Below are 18,286 nucleotides of genomic sequence, written 5' to 3'. Positions count from 1 at the left end.
TCATCCATCGCTTCACCAGCTTGCTGTCATGCTTGATTGAAAATGTACCTTTCATAGTCGGCATTCAGCATCGGATTGAACTTGACTTCTATCGCTTCCTTGATTTGACAGTATGATACTGCATCAGCTGGTAATATTTTCTTCAGTAATTCTTATATTCCGTCACTAACAAGGTTCTTCAAGTACTTACTTATTTTCGTATGATCTACTCCTTCTAGGGCATCTATGAAATCATCAAGTTTTTCAGTCTATGCAGTCCACTGGAGTCAATCTTCTTCTACTTCGCCGTGTCGTATGGTGGAGGTGGTTCCAGGAATGCAGAGGCATCATACTTTGCGCTCTTTTCTGCATCCATTGAAAAATGGCACTATTGTAGAGGCCGTTCACAACACTGTATGCCACTCACTGCGTATGCATCAGCGTCTTAATCGGGTCTGGTTATCACACCTGATTCGAGGTCTAATGGCACATCCCTCGCTCATGCTGGTAAGTAAGTTTGCACTGTCATGCCTGGTTGTCACTGCCTTCAGAGTTTGCTTTGCATGGATACTGGCTCTGTATTATGGCGTGACGAAGTACTTCTTGCTGCCTTTACAACAGATTCTGGCAGGCTTTTCAAATGCTCTCCTCAGCAGAGCCTTCACCTTCTTCGAAGGATGTTTATGGGCTGGAGCAGGGCTTTGAATCCTGACACGTCAAGTTCGAACTGCTTCTCATCAAATTGGGTGCACGTGGCATACACAAGGAGTTTGCTGTAGCATTGCAAATTCTCAAGGTGAGCCGTCTTGTTTCTTTGGGGCACAGATCCCACCCTTGTCATCAGTTGTAGTATCCTGCCCAGCCTGGGAGCATGCAAATGAATACGCCACACAAGGAGCTCTGGATTTTACATCTTTATTCCTCAGCATATAATCACACACTGCTTCTGATTACGTCATACTTGTTAATAACCACACCAGCAAATTACATGATTCCTCTGTTGAGTCCGCCCAGAACCATAAGGGTCCTAGGGCAAATAGTCTCACAACACTACAAAGTGTATCCATTAGAAATAAGTCAGATGTTCTTCTGAAGCATGGGCATCTCGGTCAGAAGATTCTATATCTTGATGAGTTGTCTCCAAGTTTATATTATGCTAATGAGAAATCCCTCTGCCCAGTAGGCCCCAGTATCCATTGGAACAGGGGCAAAGCTCCATCTGCCGCATTGCTAGATGATTTAGCATTTGAGGGGATATGAAATCAATTGCCTAGAGACAGGCCTCTGCCTTTTGTAATCATTATCATCATCATATCAACTTTATTTCGACTTTTACAGTCATAAAAGCACACAGATTAAGTAGGTACATATATTGCTTATCATCCGGCGGTTGCTTAAAAGTTATACTACAGTACAGAAAATACCATCAATAATAACAGGCTTAAAAAACGGTTATCATTTTTAGTCCCAATTATATTAAGAAAATAAGTTAGTATAAAAAACATTTAAGAAAATTATTAAACATTTAGGTGGGACTGGATAAAAGAAAACACTCCGGGAATGTACTGCTAAGAACAACAGATCTAGAGTTAGACATCAATTTCTAGGAGGTACCTTTGTTTCAACCACATTGCCTGGAGAAATTTGGAAATTACAATCGCAAATGATGGGTCCATATCAGTTTTTAAAATTCTGAAGGTGGCCAAGTGATCCCTTATACCCAAATTCCTACACAGTTGTATGATCCATTTTTTTCTGGCCTGTTTGTAAGCCGGGCAAAAGAGAACCACATGGATTTCTGCTTCCTCCTCCATATGGCAACCGGGACATAAATAACAGGCCTAATCAAACCACTTGTTTGTTTTTGCAAACAGAGGCAGGGTGCCATATCTAAATTGGAGGAGGAGCCTCCTGGTAGATGAAGGCTGTATTATGTCCAAAACCCGTTCGAAGCAGTAATGTGATTTAAAATTCAAAAACCCAAAGGTCAAACTTGAAGTGGTAGCCGCTTGATTTACGCTCAACAGATTGTGTTCTTTCAGTTGTTTCACTAGAGTCTTTTTTGGAGTGGCCGGACATCGTTCCTCTGGGTAATCCCACAGATCCTCTCTACCAATAGCGCAGGGAAGCTCTCACAAAAGATAACCATGGTATATTTGGCACAACTCCAGGTATCAATAGGAGTGACTGAAGTTCCTCCCTGTAGTGACTCAGTTCATCTGTGCTCCATAACCGCCGCCAGTATAACAATGGTCAACTCGCAATTACATCTGCTACTGGGACGAGACCCAGGTCCATCCTAAGTGGAACTAACGGGGTATTAATCGGGAGCACCGTGATACTTCTGAGATATTTATTTTCAGTAATTGTGAGTGTGTTTATTTTACTGTGCCCCCAGAGTTCCGCCCCATACATAGCTGCCGAGCGAGCTTGAACTTTATAAATCTCCAGTTGGGGACTAATTGCCTTCGAAGTGCTACCATTGTGCACTTTCCTCAGACCACCTATTGTTTGTGCGAGCCTCAGATTCGCCTTCTCAATTTGGGGGTCCCAAGACATTTTATCATTTAAGGTCAGTCCCAAATATTCGAAAATATGAACACGTTCCAACGGAATATCATCCATTACTGGATGGGGGTAGGTGGAAGATTTGGCATTGAACACCATGTATTTTATTTTTTTGATGTTAATTAGGAGATTTCTCCTTTTGCAGAAATGGGTGAATTCCTGCAGGACTCGCTGCATCCCCATAGGTGTTTTTGAGAGGAGCAGGGTATCGTCTGCAAACATTGATGCAGGGAATTTTCGAGGGCCTATCTTTGGGGAGTCCAGATCTTTTGCGGAATTCAGGTCGTCCACAAGACCATTAAGGAAAAGTGAAAAAAGGGTTGGCGCAAGGACGCAGCCCTGGCGAATCCCCTTATCAACGGAGAAGGGGGCCGTCAGTTGTGCGCCCTTTCCATATCTCACTCTAGCATAAGTGCCTTCATGGAGGCGTTGCAGTTGTGTACAGACATAAGGTGGAGCCCCCATATGCAATAAAATGTTCCAAAATTGGTCACGATCAACCATATCAAACGCCGACTTTAAGTCAACGAAGGTAAGATATAGGCTTCCCTGTTCTAGGACCACATGCTTCCAGTGAATCAGCTGCAGTCTAAACAGCTGATCAACCGTAGACATTTTGGCCCTAAAGCCCGCTTGTAATGGGGTAACTATGTCCTGGTCTTCCATCCATTCCTGCAGTCTCCCTAGCAACAACCTACCATACAGTTTCTGAAGAACGTCAATAAGGCTGATAGGCCTGTAATTTGACAGTTCCATTGGTGAGCCTTTCTTGAAAATTGGGACGATCTCGGCACCTGCCCATGTCAATGGTGCCGGGAGACCATATTGAATTGCGTTAAATAGTGATAAAAGGTATGGGGCCCAAATTAACTGCTCGCTTTTAAATAGATCGCCCGGAATTGTATCTAGTCCTGGAGCTTTGTTGGGCTGCAGTTTAGCCAAGGCGGATACCAACTCTCCCATAACAAATGGGGGTGCATCACTTAGGCTTTGGGAATTAAAATTATTGCACGGGGTGTTATTAGATGTTGGGCCAGGAAGGGGACAGGAATACAGGTCCCTAATATACGCTAGCCAAACACCTTCATCAATGTTAGGATCTAGTGTGGTTCTGCCTTCCACTGTCCCATGGTGGACCAGATTCCAGAAGCTTTTGCTGTCATTGTGGTCAAGGGCCATCTTCATCTCTTGCCACCTTCCTGTTTCCCACTCTGTTTTCGCCTTTAAAATAGTAGTCTTATATGCCTTCCTAGCCTCCCTAACGTGGGAGGGGACGGCGACTTTCAATTCTGTCAGCAGGGTTTGTTTTGCTACCCTGCAGGATTTCGTGTACCACAGTTTCCTAGCACCACCGGTTTTATCGTTAACGGTGCCGCTCTTATAACAAAAACCAGCGAGAGCCTCAGTCAGTTCTTGGTGGATCACTCCTAATTCTCTGTCGAAGCCAGGATAGATTACTTTCCCGGCCATCTCACTAGTTCTCTCTAGCACTGGAATGACACTAGCATATAATTTGGACGTTAGTTCCTCAGATTGCTTTAACTTTGTCCATCTAATACGCCTCCCTCCCTCCACAATTACCCGATTTCTTTTTAGACGCCTCACCGCTTGCCCCACTTGGGCCCAACCAATGGGTGTCACAGACCATAACTATAGGGTTGTGGTCGCTCTCACATCTTTCTTCTACAATGAAATCAGCCACCTTGTGCCATAGCTCCACACTAATCATGATATAATTGATGACCGTGGCCTGGCCCATCCTCTTAAAGGTCGGTCGGCCCGGGCTATCGCTTGGAAAACGACCATTACAGGCCCTCAGCGAAAAGGTCAAGGTCAGTGCAGTTATCTGTAGGGCCAACGGAGTCCATCGGTTGGCAGGGTACATGTTGGCGGGGGTGATTGACCAGGTGGAGTCTTCTTCATCAGTTATTGTGAGTAATCATTATTGATTAGATACCGATTCGAAGCAAGTACACTTACTGGATATGCCTCGTTTGGTATGTTATTGTTAGTTGTATTAGCGATTTTACTTTAAGTTTTCTGCACTCGAAAAATTACGAGTCTCCCCGTTCCACCTCCTGTGTTCTTGGGAGGTGGTGTTTACTGTTTAGGTTCTAAAAAGGTTTATTAAATGATAAAGATCCAATCATGGTGAAAAATATTACTTACCTGTATTTCACGATCTTCATACTATCAATACCCTGCTTGTCCATCAGTGGCATAGCTAGACCTTAGACCGCCATGGCGGTTCCTGTGTTTACCGCTCCACAGTGGCCGCATTGAAGAGCGGGGTGGTGGCGATTGCAGCCCGAGAAAGCAGGTAAGAGCTTGGGTAGGCAGCCTCCCCCAAAAGTCGTGCCACCAGGGGCGGACGACCCCTCCCCATTGCTATGCCATAGCATGTCTGAGAATTAGCTGATATCCCATTACTGTGAAACAGATCGATCTTTAATTGCTCAGGCGGAGCTGGGCATTGTTAGTAAAATATGTTTGTGGTTAAAAAGCAGAACTTGCATGTCACTATTTAAAAAGTTGTTTGAATATGTAAGAATTCATTGTAGGCCACATAGAATACTAAATGGTTATGATAATGAAAAAGGTACCCTTGGTAGAGAATTATGATGTCGGACAAGTAGCTTTACAATGTCAGTTTTGTTTCTTTGATTTACTACCCTCCCTCCTTAAATTTAATCATTCTGTGCTGTAGTAGACTGATTTGAAAGATCTGTGCTCCCTGAAAATGGGAAACATTCAGGCTATGCCAGGTTACCTCAATATTGAGATATGAAGCCAGCACACTTGGAATGTTGATATTTCAACTCTTAAAGGTTTTTTAAAGTTTTCAAGACAGCTACCATTACTGGTAAGTAGTAAAACACGTTACCAAATCATACTGTACGGTCCCCACGTGGACAAACATGCACTTCATAAATGATTTTGACTTGAGTCACAATAAATAATAATTTTTCCTATCTTTGCAGGTGTTTGGTAAAATTGCCATGAGGGATCATACTCAAATAAATAGAAACAACAATTTCCAGACGTTCCCACAAGCCGTCCTTCTTCTATTCAGGTACATTTTACATTTTTCTTGAAAAATATAGTGCTCAGGTTGATTGGTCTAAATTCACTGAATAGGCCAAGTAATATTTGGCTCTAATCAGGGGTATCTCAATGAACAACTTTAATTTAATCTACCTTTTTAGATCTCGCCTAACATCAGCATGCAAGCCCTGTTGCTGTGAGGGGTATTATATACAGGAAGGGGCTTAGAGCCTGTCCATTGCTTACCATTTTCTGGCTTAATTGTCATTCTTTCTAGCTGTCTCCTAATTGCCCACCATATGCCTCACGTCACTTTTTCTCTGGAGCATGGACGAAGTACAAATTGATTTGATTTGATTAGCGTCCTTCCGCTGTCCTTCTGACACACGCTCTGTGATTCAGGGTACTCAAAAAAAAACTCTGTCCATCATTTCCACTTCCATGCTACATCTTTAAGTTGCTTTTACCTTCCGTCCTTTAGGTTTGTTGTTGCCTTATTTTGTTTTGGAATTCCGCACTGCCTTTTATAGTACAAAACAAATGGCTCGGACTATTAAAGCAGTTTGTGACTTTGTTTTACAGTTTGGCGCTTCCTTTTATAGCACAAAACAAATGGCACGAAATATTAAAGCAGTCGTGTGACTGCATGTGTTTGTAGGCTGCTCCTCCTCTCTGAGCATACAAAGTATGTGTCTGATTAAAGCATACACTAGTCTGAAACTGGACTCCCATACTCTTTTATATAAACAGTCCAGTCACATGCTTCAGGCCAAGCTGCCACTAAGCAACATAAACATTTTTGACACATCTCTGCCTTTTCAAACACAATGTATGAGGCTTTTTAAAGTGCCACAATTTTGGACAACGCTGCAGTTAATTCATTTCTCCTTAAATCCTGAATCCTCAGTCTCATATGTATTCCACCTCTTCTCTGCACATAAAAAGTATCTGTCTGTTTAAAGTGCTTCTGTTTAGGGCAACAGAGCAAGTACTTCATTTCACGTTAAAACCCGTGCCTAAGTCCTCATTCTCATATGCATTTCACTGTAAGCGCTTTAGGTGCCCTATATTCGTCTGCACTTAAGTGCAAGAGATGTAGCCTAACAGCCACAGTTCCATTCCAGTCTACCCCACTCCAGTCAACCCCACTCTACTCCAAAATACCACACTCCACACTACTCCATTCCACTCCACTCAAATCAACCCCAATCTACCTCAATCCAGTCTACCCTGCACAAGTCTACCCCATTCCTCTCCACTCTACATCAGTCTATCCCAGTCCACTCTAATCTACTTCAATCTACCTAACTCCAAACTTCTCCACTCCATTCCAACCCAGTCTACCCCACCCCAATCCAATCTACCCCACCTCAAACCAATCCACACACAGCAATCCAATGTACCCCACTCCAGTCTACCCCAGTTTCCCCCTCTCCAATCTACCCTTATAAATACCACTTAACTCCACATCAATGTTCCCCACTCTACCCCATCCACTTCACTCTAGCATATCCCACTCCTGGCCAATCTACCCCACTCCGTTCTACCCCAATCTACCTACTCTAATCTACCATAATTGTACCTATTCAGGTCCACCCCAATCTACCCCACTCCACTCTAACTACCCCAATCTACCTCAATTTCAACCCCACGCTACTCCAATCTACCCCGCTCCAGTCTACCAAACTCCACTCCAAACTACCCCAGTCCACCCCATTCTACCCCACTTCAAGGCAATCTATGCACTTTACTCCAATTCTCCCCACTCCACTCTAATCCAATCCACCCTACTCTACTCCGGCCTACCTCAAACTACCCCACTCCATGCAACTTCCCCCCACTCCAGTCCACCCCACCCACTCTAACCCTCTCCAATCTACCCACTCCAATCTATCCCTTTCCAGGCTATCCCAATCTACCCCACTCCATTCTTGGCTCCATTTACCGACCCCACTCAGGTTGAGGCCTTAGACTTGGTATTGCTGGATTTAGTTTGGACAGTTAACGTCCCCCTAGACTTCCCCCAAAGGTAGAGCACAATCTTACAGGCTTGGTGACTTTGACTGCTTCGACCCCAATGCCCCATATGCCCCACCACCTTGTGATCCGGCCCCACTGCCCAAGAAGAGGTTGAAGCCTGACAGGATGCCATCCCCAATTTGGTCTGTGGTTCCTTCAGTGCTGATGTAACCTTGGCAGAATACCTTCCAAGGGAAGAGTTGTTCGGGTCTAACTCTGAGCCCCTTGCAAAGACTTATAGTATTTATGGCCACACCGAAGTGGATGATATAGTGACTGATAAACTTCTTCTGCCAAAAAAATTTATTCTGGCTTGTACCATGTCATATAAAATGCAAGTAGCTGGAATCTCTACCAGAAGAGGACACCCTTTAACCTTCTAGCCCCTTCAGAGGAAGCCTCTTCATTCACCACTGTTGTAGAAAAAGCATCTGAATCTGTCAAACTGACCTTGTTTTCTTTAGATGTGAAGTGTTACATTTGAACCTGCCGGGTGATAACCTCATCTTCTCTCAACAACTCATGGACACTATTACTTCCAACGCCGGTCGGCAGATCACTCAAATCTACCTGGGTGACTTTAATCTCCACTGGAACGATCAGAAAGACACAGTGGTGAACAGTCTTAAATCTTTCCTTAATGCGCTTGACCTCACCCAAATATGCAACAGCCCAACACACGATAAAGGTTCGATACTCGATCTTATCATCGCCAAAGAGGACTCTACCCAACTGGGGTCAATCCAACCCTGTGATTGGTCAGATCACCACATCTTCACCTTCTTTATCAATGAAAAAATCAAACCCTCCCTGGCTCAACCCACCAAATGCAAGATCTGGAAAAGGGACATGAAGAATATCAACCCTAACTCCCTACCTCCCCACACCTACAGGCTCCTCCTTCCCCCTGCTGGCGTCTCTGATGTTCAATTATTGACAGACCTCTACCTCGACTCCATGACCTCTATAATCAACGAAGCCGCCCCACTGCAACTAAAGAGAGTTTCCACCAAGAGTTCGAACCCCTGGTATGACGGCAGACTCAACGAAGACAGGCGAGCTATGCGATCGGCAGAGCGCACTTGGAGAACTGATCCCTCATCACTACATTGCAAAAAGCTTAAGAACAAGAGAAATGCCTACTTTAGGAAAATCAAGCGTGCGAAATCCGACTTCTTTCGCCTCCAGCTTGACCAAGCGAAAAACCGACCAAGAAAATTGTTCGATCTAGTCAAAAGTCAAACAAAGCCACAACCCCTACAATCAATCAACCCAACAAGCGATATCCCACACAGTGAAGACTTTTCCGCCTTCTTCAAGCTAAAGACCGACAACATAAGAAATGATCTCCTCAATGATGTAAGCCAACACCCTGTGCACATCAGAATGTCTAACGCTCAGCCAAAAAATAGCGCATCGTGGGCTTCCTTTGACATCTACTCAGAAGATGCAATACTGCTCGCTACCCTGAAGCCCTCTAATCACCTCACAGACCCCCTGCCTGCTAACGCGGTAAAAGACTTCACCACCATGCTCCTCCCACTTTGGACTAAAATCATTAACAGCTCCCTTCAACAAGGTCTCATCCCTGACTCACTCAAGGTGGGGCAAGTCACGCCCATACTCAAGAAACCCACAGCTGACCCGTCTGACCTAAACAATTACCGTCCCATCACAAACATCCCCACCTTAGCCAAACTGCTGGAAAAATGTGTACAGCTTCAACTAACAAAACACATTGACAAGTTTGATCTCCTCAACCCCCATCAATCAGGCTTCCGAGCGAAACACAGCACGGAAACGGCCATGACTCACATAATTGATGACGCCCACCAAATCCTTGATCGCAATGATTCATGCCTCCTCATCCTCCTCGACCTTTCCTCAGCTTTTGACACGGTCAAGCATGAGAACCTCCTTGAGCTGCTAAACACTAGAATGGGTTTATCCGGGACTGTTCTCAAATGGTTCACTTCCTTCCTACATAACCGGACTCAGAAGTTCAAGATCAACAATGTGTTGTCCTCGCCTGTGCCAGTCGACTTAGGCGTTCCACAAGGATCCTCCCTTTCACCCACACTGTTCAACCTAATCATGGAACCACTTGCCTCCTTGCTCCAAGCATCCAATGTACACTTCCATATGTATGCCGATGACACTCAACTCTACCTAAAGGTTCAATCCCCGGATGATATCAAACTCCTGAACTACACTCTCACAAAGACCCAATCGTGGTTGGCCGACAACCACCTCAAACTAAATGCTCTGAAAACTGAGTTCCTTTTGATAGCACCCCCTGCGAAATCTACCACCACCCAACTTTGGCTCAACCACTTAACAGCACTCAATGTCCGGCCCACCATCGTGGACTCCGCGAAATCCTTAGGTATCACACTTGACGCAAAGCTCTACATGCAACAGCACATTAGCAAAGCAACGAAAGGAGCTAATTTCCAAATCAACACATTGAGAAGGTTGAAACCCTTCCTCCCAGCCAAAGACTTCCAAAATGCAATACAAGCCCTCGTCATCCCCCGCATAGACTATGGAATTGTGACCCTCAGTGGTCTCCCTTTAGCAACAACTGCACCCCTAAGAGCCTCTTTGAACGCTGCCGCGAGACTCATTACGGGCTCAAGAAAACACTCTCATATAACCCCCGACTTGAAATCTCTGAAATGGCTGCCTTTTGAAGCCAGAATACAACTGAAAATTGCTGTGATGACACACGCGGCTGTACACCACAATGCACCTAACTACCTCACTCAAAAGCTAACTATATCAGGAGGATCGAGATCCAATAGAAGTTCAAAAAATCTACTCTTGAAACCTTGCAGATTCCGGAAGGAAAAAACATACAAACGCTCCTTCTCAGGAATGGCGCCGAGGATCTGGAACGCTCTCCCTCCCGAAACTAGGCTTATCTCCTCCACGGCCTTCTTTAAGAAAGAGGTGAAAGCCATCCTCATGGCTAAGTTCACCTGAACTTTAATGTCTGTTCCTCAGTGACTTTCGTGCCGCTTGGGTATTACTGGTTTCATGTTTGTCTAATGTCAAATAATGCCATATTTGCATGATCTAGAGTTGTTTATTCCTCTTATTTGCCACAATTACATGATGGTCAGTCGATCCTTTTATGCTACTCACTAAATATCTATTATTAGACTATTCATGTTAGCCTACTGTATATCAAGGCCCCTTCCCCCTTGCTCCCTGTAACTTATAGATACTTATTGCATAAGTTCTCCTGTTTTTTATCGTAGTTGTATGTAAGACTCAGTATCGTCTTTTATTTTCGTCTATCTAATTGTTTACTGTCATTCTATTAGAACTTGACTGCTATCCGATCATGCTACTGAAGTTTATATTTGCACCCAATATTATGTCGCGTCACCCTCATGCTATGTCACCCCCTGTTTCTGTGAAGCGCTCTGATATCTGTAAAGATCTTGTTCGCGCTATATAAAACTCTGAATAAATAAATAAATACTGGAAGTACAGTTCCAGTTGAGACAGCCCTCTCTGCCAATTCCAGGCACCCCAACAAATGTATAACTCTCTTTGAGGCAGTGATGGATCTATGGGATGCCATCAGCAGAAGATCCAGTGTACACCATTCTTGATTGACTCTTGTGCCTCAAAATCTCTCTGATTACCCCCATACATCACCATCTTCTTGAAGGAGGGAGTGTCTCATTTTACTAACAATTGAGAGTCAGTTACAATAAATCTCTGGATCATCCACTTAATGCACAGGGAGTGTGCCCTACATTCCTGACCCAGCCATCATACGTCCATTCTTCTATAGGCATGTGCTCTTCGGTATATTCCTCAATTTGGGAGGCAGAGGTCCATGCCCTGCTGAGCAAGGTTCCATAGAGGAGGTCCTTTAGAAGAAAGAGGCATTGAATTCTACTCCCAATATGTGTTGCTACCCAAGAAGGATAGAGATCTGAGACCCATCTTGGATCCCCACTTTCTGAACTTCTTCATTTGGTGGGGCAAAGTCAAGATACTATCTTTGATCCAAGTCTTACTGGCCCTGAATCTGGGTGTTTGTTTGGCATTCGTGGATCTCCAGGAAGTCTATTTTCACCTTGCAGTTCTACCTGCCAACAGACTTTATCAGAGGTTCACCTTGGGATCCCATCACTATCAGTCCATGGTCTTGCTTTTCAAGCTGATGACCGCACTGTGTGCTTTCACGAAAATGCTGGCAGTTGTGACAGCTTCACTGCGCCATTCAAAAAACCATGTATGTTAATACTTGGACTATTGAAAGTGGAGTCCCAGGGCTGTTTGAGAAACACCTTCAGCACATGTGGGCTCTCCTCACAACTTCGGCTTAACCATCAACACCCAAAGGTCTCACCTCACTCTAACGCAGCAGGTGACCCAGTGTTGGGGTGACCTGGAGTATTAATTTAGTCTGACACTTGATTATATTTCTGGTAACAACTGGAAGATGAAGTAAACGTTGATGATAGTAGCTTGTTCATTGTATGGCACACGAGCTGCACCTATTCCAAAAGCTAAGCTTACAGTTTTTTTTCTTACAGCTAATTTAATTACACGTTTCCCCTTCAATGTTCACAGCAGAATTTTAAAAAAGTAGTGTTCATGAGCTCCTAGGCAGTCTGTCAACCCCCATTTCCTTAGTCACATTCTACTTATTTCATACACTGTACTAATTTAACAGATTTTATTGTTTTTAGCCAGTTGCATAACGTGCAATTATCAAATGTCACATAGCTATTTATAACGGCAATTAAGCTGAAATATTGCTATAATCAAAGTAACTTTCCCCATTTGGATTTTGCAGCGAAGATAGCATGTACTTAAAAATCATATATGCAACTTGAGAACTTCCAAACTAACAACTAGTTTTTGAAAGATACGTGTGAGATCACACTGGATCGTCATTCAGTGATCACACGTCTTACCGCTTTTCCTCATGCAAATTCGGATCCTATAAATCGATATCCAGAGAATTGAAATCTGCAACTGAGGCTAGTCATCAAATCAATCCATTTAAATAATGTAAAGCAAATTAGTCTCCTCAAGGAAAACAGAGTGATTAAGTTTTCAAATCGTAAAGATTTATTGAAAGGTCAAATATTTACACATTCAATATCATCAAATTTGTGTCAATCAATAAGCAATGCATGAATGTAAATAGTAAATGTTCAAAATCAAAGTCTTATAAGCAAAAGGATGAACTAATGTAAAGTAGGGGTGGGCGGAATATGCGTAATTGAGTTACGCAAATCTCTTTGAAACGGTAAAAATTCTCTGCGAACACGCAGAAATTCCTTGAACGCGCGGAATTGCTTGTTCGCGATGCTTTTTCCTGTTCGCAATCGCTGTTTGCGTGTTCGGGGGGAAATATCTTGCGAACACGCATTTGAGAACACGAACAAGCAAAAAATTTCGCAAAGTCGCGGAACGCAGAATTTTGCCCAATTTCGCGTTCTCCGCGGAACGCGAAATTACCCAAATTCCACGAGCGGAACAGAATTTACCGCCCAGGCCTAATGTAAAGTTGTTCCAAAGGAAAATGGTTAAGTAAATCAGTTTTCCCCTAAAGAGAGCACCCTACTCTACTCTAAGCTGTCCTGAAAGTGACGAAAAGCATGTCTGGAAAAGGTCTGCTCTGCTCTAGCTTAAATCACACAATTCATGCTTTTGCTGTATCTACACATGGTTCCCATTAAACGCTCTCATCAGGTTACAGGAAGAAAATACAACCAGGAGCTCATTAGTTTCTCTTTGCACAATGCAGCTTCTCTAAGTGTCCTTTAAAATTACCGTAATCTGCAACAAATGAGATACATTGGGCCAACCTATGCTCTGCAGTTGTGCTGTAGCAACTAACCCGACTGACAAGTAGCAACTTATTGGAGCAGGGTCTAGACTGATTTGCATATCGCTGGGACAAAATAAGGCGGCATGATAGACAAAAGTAAGATTGGTTGGAATGCTATCACAAGCCATTGCCAGTTGTTAGGCTTATTTCAAGCATTCCTCCCATCACCTTTTATGAGTTCCAGGCAGGACATGAAAAACTTTACATATGGTGGCCATCAACAATATGTTTCTAAAAGTTTGTATTTTAGAGCAATAGGTAGGTCTTGTGCTTGTTGTCATAATGTAGTGTTCTCTGCAAGGTAACATCAACTTGGGATGTTCTCTGAAAAAATGAAAGACACACAGCATGAAGTAATGCACATATAAAGTTTATTCCTGACCAACCTTGGGTGTCAACCAGCTGGGAGTGAGTACTGCTCCCAACGTTCTCCTATTGGATCCTCTTCTACTGTTCAACAGACGGCAAAAGTGATACATTAATGACAAGCAGGAGAAGTAATTCACAACACTTGCTCCCGATGCCTCTCTTGTAAATAAGCCAAGCTATTTAAACAAGGCACTAAAAATCAAATTCAGACATCTACAGCAGTGCTTCCTAATCTTTTGACTTCTTTACACCCCACTTAATCATTACTCGAATCCGGGGAACCCCACTGAATCTTTGTTGGAATCTAAGACCCCCCACTGAATCATTACTGGAAGCTAGAGTTCCTGGCTTAAGCAATTTTGATGATTTGAACCTCAAAAAAAGGAATGCACAGAAACAAGGAAATAAGGAAATATTTTGTTTAGTTCACAAACAAATATAAAAAATTCAAACGTTTCTTTTTAATGGGAAGATTGGGGCTTTTCTAAATTCAATTCAGGCCACCCATCTTCCATACTATGGGGCCGATTAGGATGGCGGTATTTCCGCATCCTCCGGGCCGGCGGAAGTGTCCGCCGGCCTGGAGGATGCGGAAAAACCGCTGCGGAGCCTCCAAAGACCCACCGCCAAATTAGGATGGCTGGTGGGTCTGGAATTCCGTCCGCCGCTTTTCCGCCGCGGTCGTCTTCCGACCGTGGCGGAAAAGCTATAACATGGCAGGCGGTGTCTATGAGACACCGTCCGCCATATTAGGATGTTCGTGAATACATGCTTTTCCACGGCGGCTTTTCCGCCATGGAAAAGCATACGGACATTCACTTTGGGGGCCCGTTGCGGGCCCCCTGGGTGAATGGGGGGTGGGGGGTGCACATGGGGGGTACCTATGGTACCCCCCTGCATTTGTGTGCACAAAGCAGCAGGCACCGTGCGGTGCTGGCCGCTTTGTGCATGTAAATGTAAAACATGCTTTTTTAACATTGCGGCGGGTGCAGCTTGAAGCTGCACCCGCCGCAATGTTAAATATAGAGGATGTGACCGCCACCCTGGCGGTCACATCCTAATCAGCACGGAGGGAACGCCGCAGCCCCTGCGGACGTTCCCTCCTCCTCAAGGGTGGCGGACGGACGCAAGTCCGTCCGCCTTCCTAATCGGCCCCAAAATTCGGTTTGATGCATTTGCACTGCTCCAGTGAATACATCTGTGGACACCAACTTAATTTGTAGCCTCCAATTTCAAATTCCAAACATTTTAAAATTTTCAATTCTAAATTTTAATTTGTTTATATATACACTTTTTATTAAGCTGTTAATATTATTTATTTTCTAAGTAGGCGCCGGGGGTCCCTGGACCACAGGTCAAGGGCCGCTGATCAGCAGAGTAGACCCATGCAGCACTGCTCCGTCCTTGTGCTTCTTTTTTTTTTTTTTTTTTTGGTTAAAGACTTTTATTGAGCAATCAATAAAAATTACAGAGATGGGCCTACAACCACACGGGCTGGCCGCTAATAGCCACGCACAACATAAGAAGCAAACGATCACTTCCGTGGCCAGGCACAAATCAGATACCAATTATTGCTCAAAACATAGGACAGGACATAACAATTTTCTGTATTAGGCATAAAAAACAACGAACTCTAAACAAGGCGAATGCACAGTAATCAAGTCAGCCCAGAAGTCGGAGGGGAAAGCCACTAATCAGGAAGACGAAAGCACAATCAATGGGACTCGGCAAGGCCGGGGGGGGGGGGACAGCGGGGAGGACAGGAAAATCCTAAAACAGCATGACAATTTTCGGGAACGCCAGTCTAGGGAGATAGGGTAACATCGGCAGTGTCAACCAAGGGAGGGGTACAAATATCTCCACGATATGCGTTCCACTGACCCCAAATCTTCGTCCACGCCCTGGGTCTGCCCTTAGCTACATAGACGGTCTTCTCTCGGAACATGGACCAGTCCATGTTGTCCTCCCACACCGAGACGTCGGGAGGTCTAGATGCGCCCCAGAGGTGCGCAATGTCCCGCTTTGCGACCATGTATCCCAAGGTCGCCCATCTGGTCTGGGCCACAGAATAGTCGGTGGGTTCCCACACATTCAACAGGCATCGTCGGGCCTCAGGCCGCAGGGTAATACCGAGTCACGACAGCCATCACCGCAAGCACATCAATCCAGTAGGCTGCTACCACCGGGCACTCCCAAAGAATATGCAGAAATGTAGCACTCATCCCACAACCACGCTTGCATAAGCCATCCGGGGAAAAACCCATTACTACCAGACGCGGACCAGTTACATACACCCGGTGGAGGATCTTAAGTTGAACCAAACGAAGACGGGCGGGGATGGCGACCTCTTTCGGAGAAGAGAGTGCCGACTGCCAATCCTCGTCATCCAAGTCCAACCCGTCACCGACCCAAACCTCCCTAAGTCGGACCAGTAAGTCAGCGCGATTATTAATCAGTTTCTTGTAAATAAGGGAGATAGTGCTATCGGGCAGGTGTCCATCTAGTATGCGATCCTCAAGGGGGGAGGACTCGGGCAGGGTCACATCAGGAGTCAGAACTGAGGACAGGGCATGCCGGACCTGCAGATACCGAAAAAACTCTCTATCACTCAAGTCATATTCTGCCTTAAGGGCCTGGAAAGACTTCACTCTACCCTTCACACAGACATCACCCACTTTACATATCCCAATCATATCCCAGCGGTCAAAGCCCTTAGTAGACCAGAGACACCCCAAACGTTCAGAAGCATAAAGCGGAGTCGCCATTGTCAGTCGATTCTCCCATCCCAAACTCACATTCGCGGCGCGCCACACATTGACTGCGGTCCTGGACGGGCCCGTAAGATGGCGCCCGGCCGATCTGGAATAAAGCGCTCTATTAAAATCCCCTCCCGGCAGCTGGAGTCTATCCATCTCAAAGGCCGGATCTCGACCCGGGGAATACATTGCGTGGTTAATGGCAGACAGCTGGGTAGCCCAATAATATCTCTTGATATCGGGGAGCGCCATGCCCCCGTCATACCAAGGGATGGTAAGTTTCGCAAGGGCGATACGTGGACGCCCGTCCCAGATCAGTTGCCTTTGAAGACTCTCGATCTCTCGGAAATAGGTAGCGGGAACGTCGTCATAAGAATTTTGAAGCGCGTATAGGAATCGCGGCAGAGACATCATTTTAAAAAGGGCTGCCCTGCCCAGGGGAGACAGGGGTAGCTTACGCCAATGGGCCACATCCAGTCGCAATCTAAGAAGCGGGGGGAGGAGATTACGCTCGAACCGGAGTGAAGAGTCCAGCGTAATAAAGATCCCCAAATACTTGAAGCCAGACTGGACAACCTGGATAGGAAATCTGTCCGGTAATGGGGGCAAAACACCCGAAAGAACATACACACAGGACTTAGCCCAATTAATAACCAGACCCGAGTTAGCACCAAACGAAGTAAGAACGTCAAATAAGACATTTAAAGATTTGCGCGGGGAAGTAAGATACAGAAGAATGTCATCCGCGTAAAGCGAGACGCGGTCTTCAAAATCCGGTGACCAACGGATCCCTTTGAGTGAAGGTTCCCATCGAAGCCACGCAGCTAACGGTTCCAGGGCAAGCGCGAAAAGCAACGGAGACAAGGGGCATCCCTGACGGGTCCCCCTACCAAGACAGAAGGGGACAGAAACCCGACCGTTTACCACTACCTGTGCCAAGGGTTCGGCATATAACAACTTCACCCAACCAATAAACGCAGGTCCGAAACCAAATTTCTCAAAAGCTGCCCAAAGATAGGGCCACTCTACCGTATCAAAGGCCATCAAGGCGTCTAGCGAAGCCAAAATGGCCGGCTCCGTCAGAAGCCCCGCCCTCGCAACAGCTCCGTGGAGACGACGTAGGTTAAGAGCAGTGTTGCGATGCGGGATAAATCCGGATTGATCCGGATGAACCAAGCCACTAATGACCGTCAAGAGGCGGGTAGCCAGGAGCTTAGCCAGAACCTTGGGTTCAACATTCAACAAGGAAATGGGCCTATAAGACGAACAAAGGTCTCGAGGTTTACCTTCTTTGGGAATAACAACAATCGTAGCCAGACGCTGATCATATGGGAGAATACCCCGCTCCCGGGATTCCAAAAACATGGTGCGAAGATAGGGCGCCACCTTATCAGGACGCAGCTTGTACAATTCAATTGGCAATCCATTCGGGCCCAAAGCTTTGCCCGAACGGAGTGAGCGAATGGTCGTCGCTATCTCGTCCGTAGTGAAAGGGGACTCCAAAGAGACTCGGTCTAAATCAGAGACACTGGGCAGAGCTATATCCCGCAACAAAAGGCGAGAGTCATCAACATCCCGTTCAGACACAGGGGTATAAACCACACGAAAATAATCCACAAAACATTCAACTATTCCAACCGGGTCGGTCACTCTCACACCATTCGAAGTCTGAATCACAGGCACC

The 18,286-nt window shown here is 45.3% G+C and overlaps 1 protein-coding gene across 2 annotated transcripts in view; it reads left to right on the top strand.

The window, feature by feature from the left end:
* Positions 1–18,286, top strand: part of CACNA1D (calcium voltage-gated channel subunit alpha1 D) — a 1,365,963-nt gene that overhangs the window by 1,017,511 nt on the left and 330,166 nt on the right. For both annotated transcript variants that reach the window (XM_078661595.1, XM_078661596.1), the window contains one exon: positions 5,529–5,620. In XM_078661595.1, coding sequence (XP_078517721.1) covers positions 5,529–5,620 — 92 coding nt within the window. The remainder of the gene's footprint in view (positions 1–5,528; positions 5,621–18,286) is intronic.

Source organism: Lissotriton helveticus, chromosome 9 (genome assembly GCF_964261635.1).
Source record: "Lissotriton helveticus chromosome 9, aLisHel1.1, whole genome shotgun sequence".
NCBI lineage: Eukaryota > Metazoa > Chordata > Amphibia > Caudata > Salamandridae > Lissotriton > Lissotriton helveticus.
This window is presented reverse-complemented; position numbering and strand designations above follow the sequence as displayed.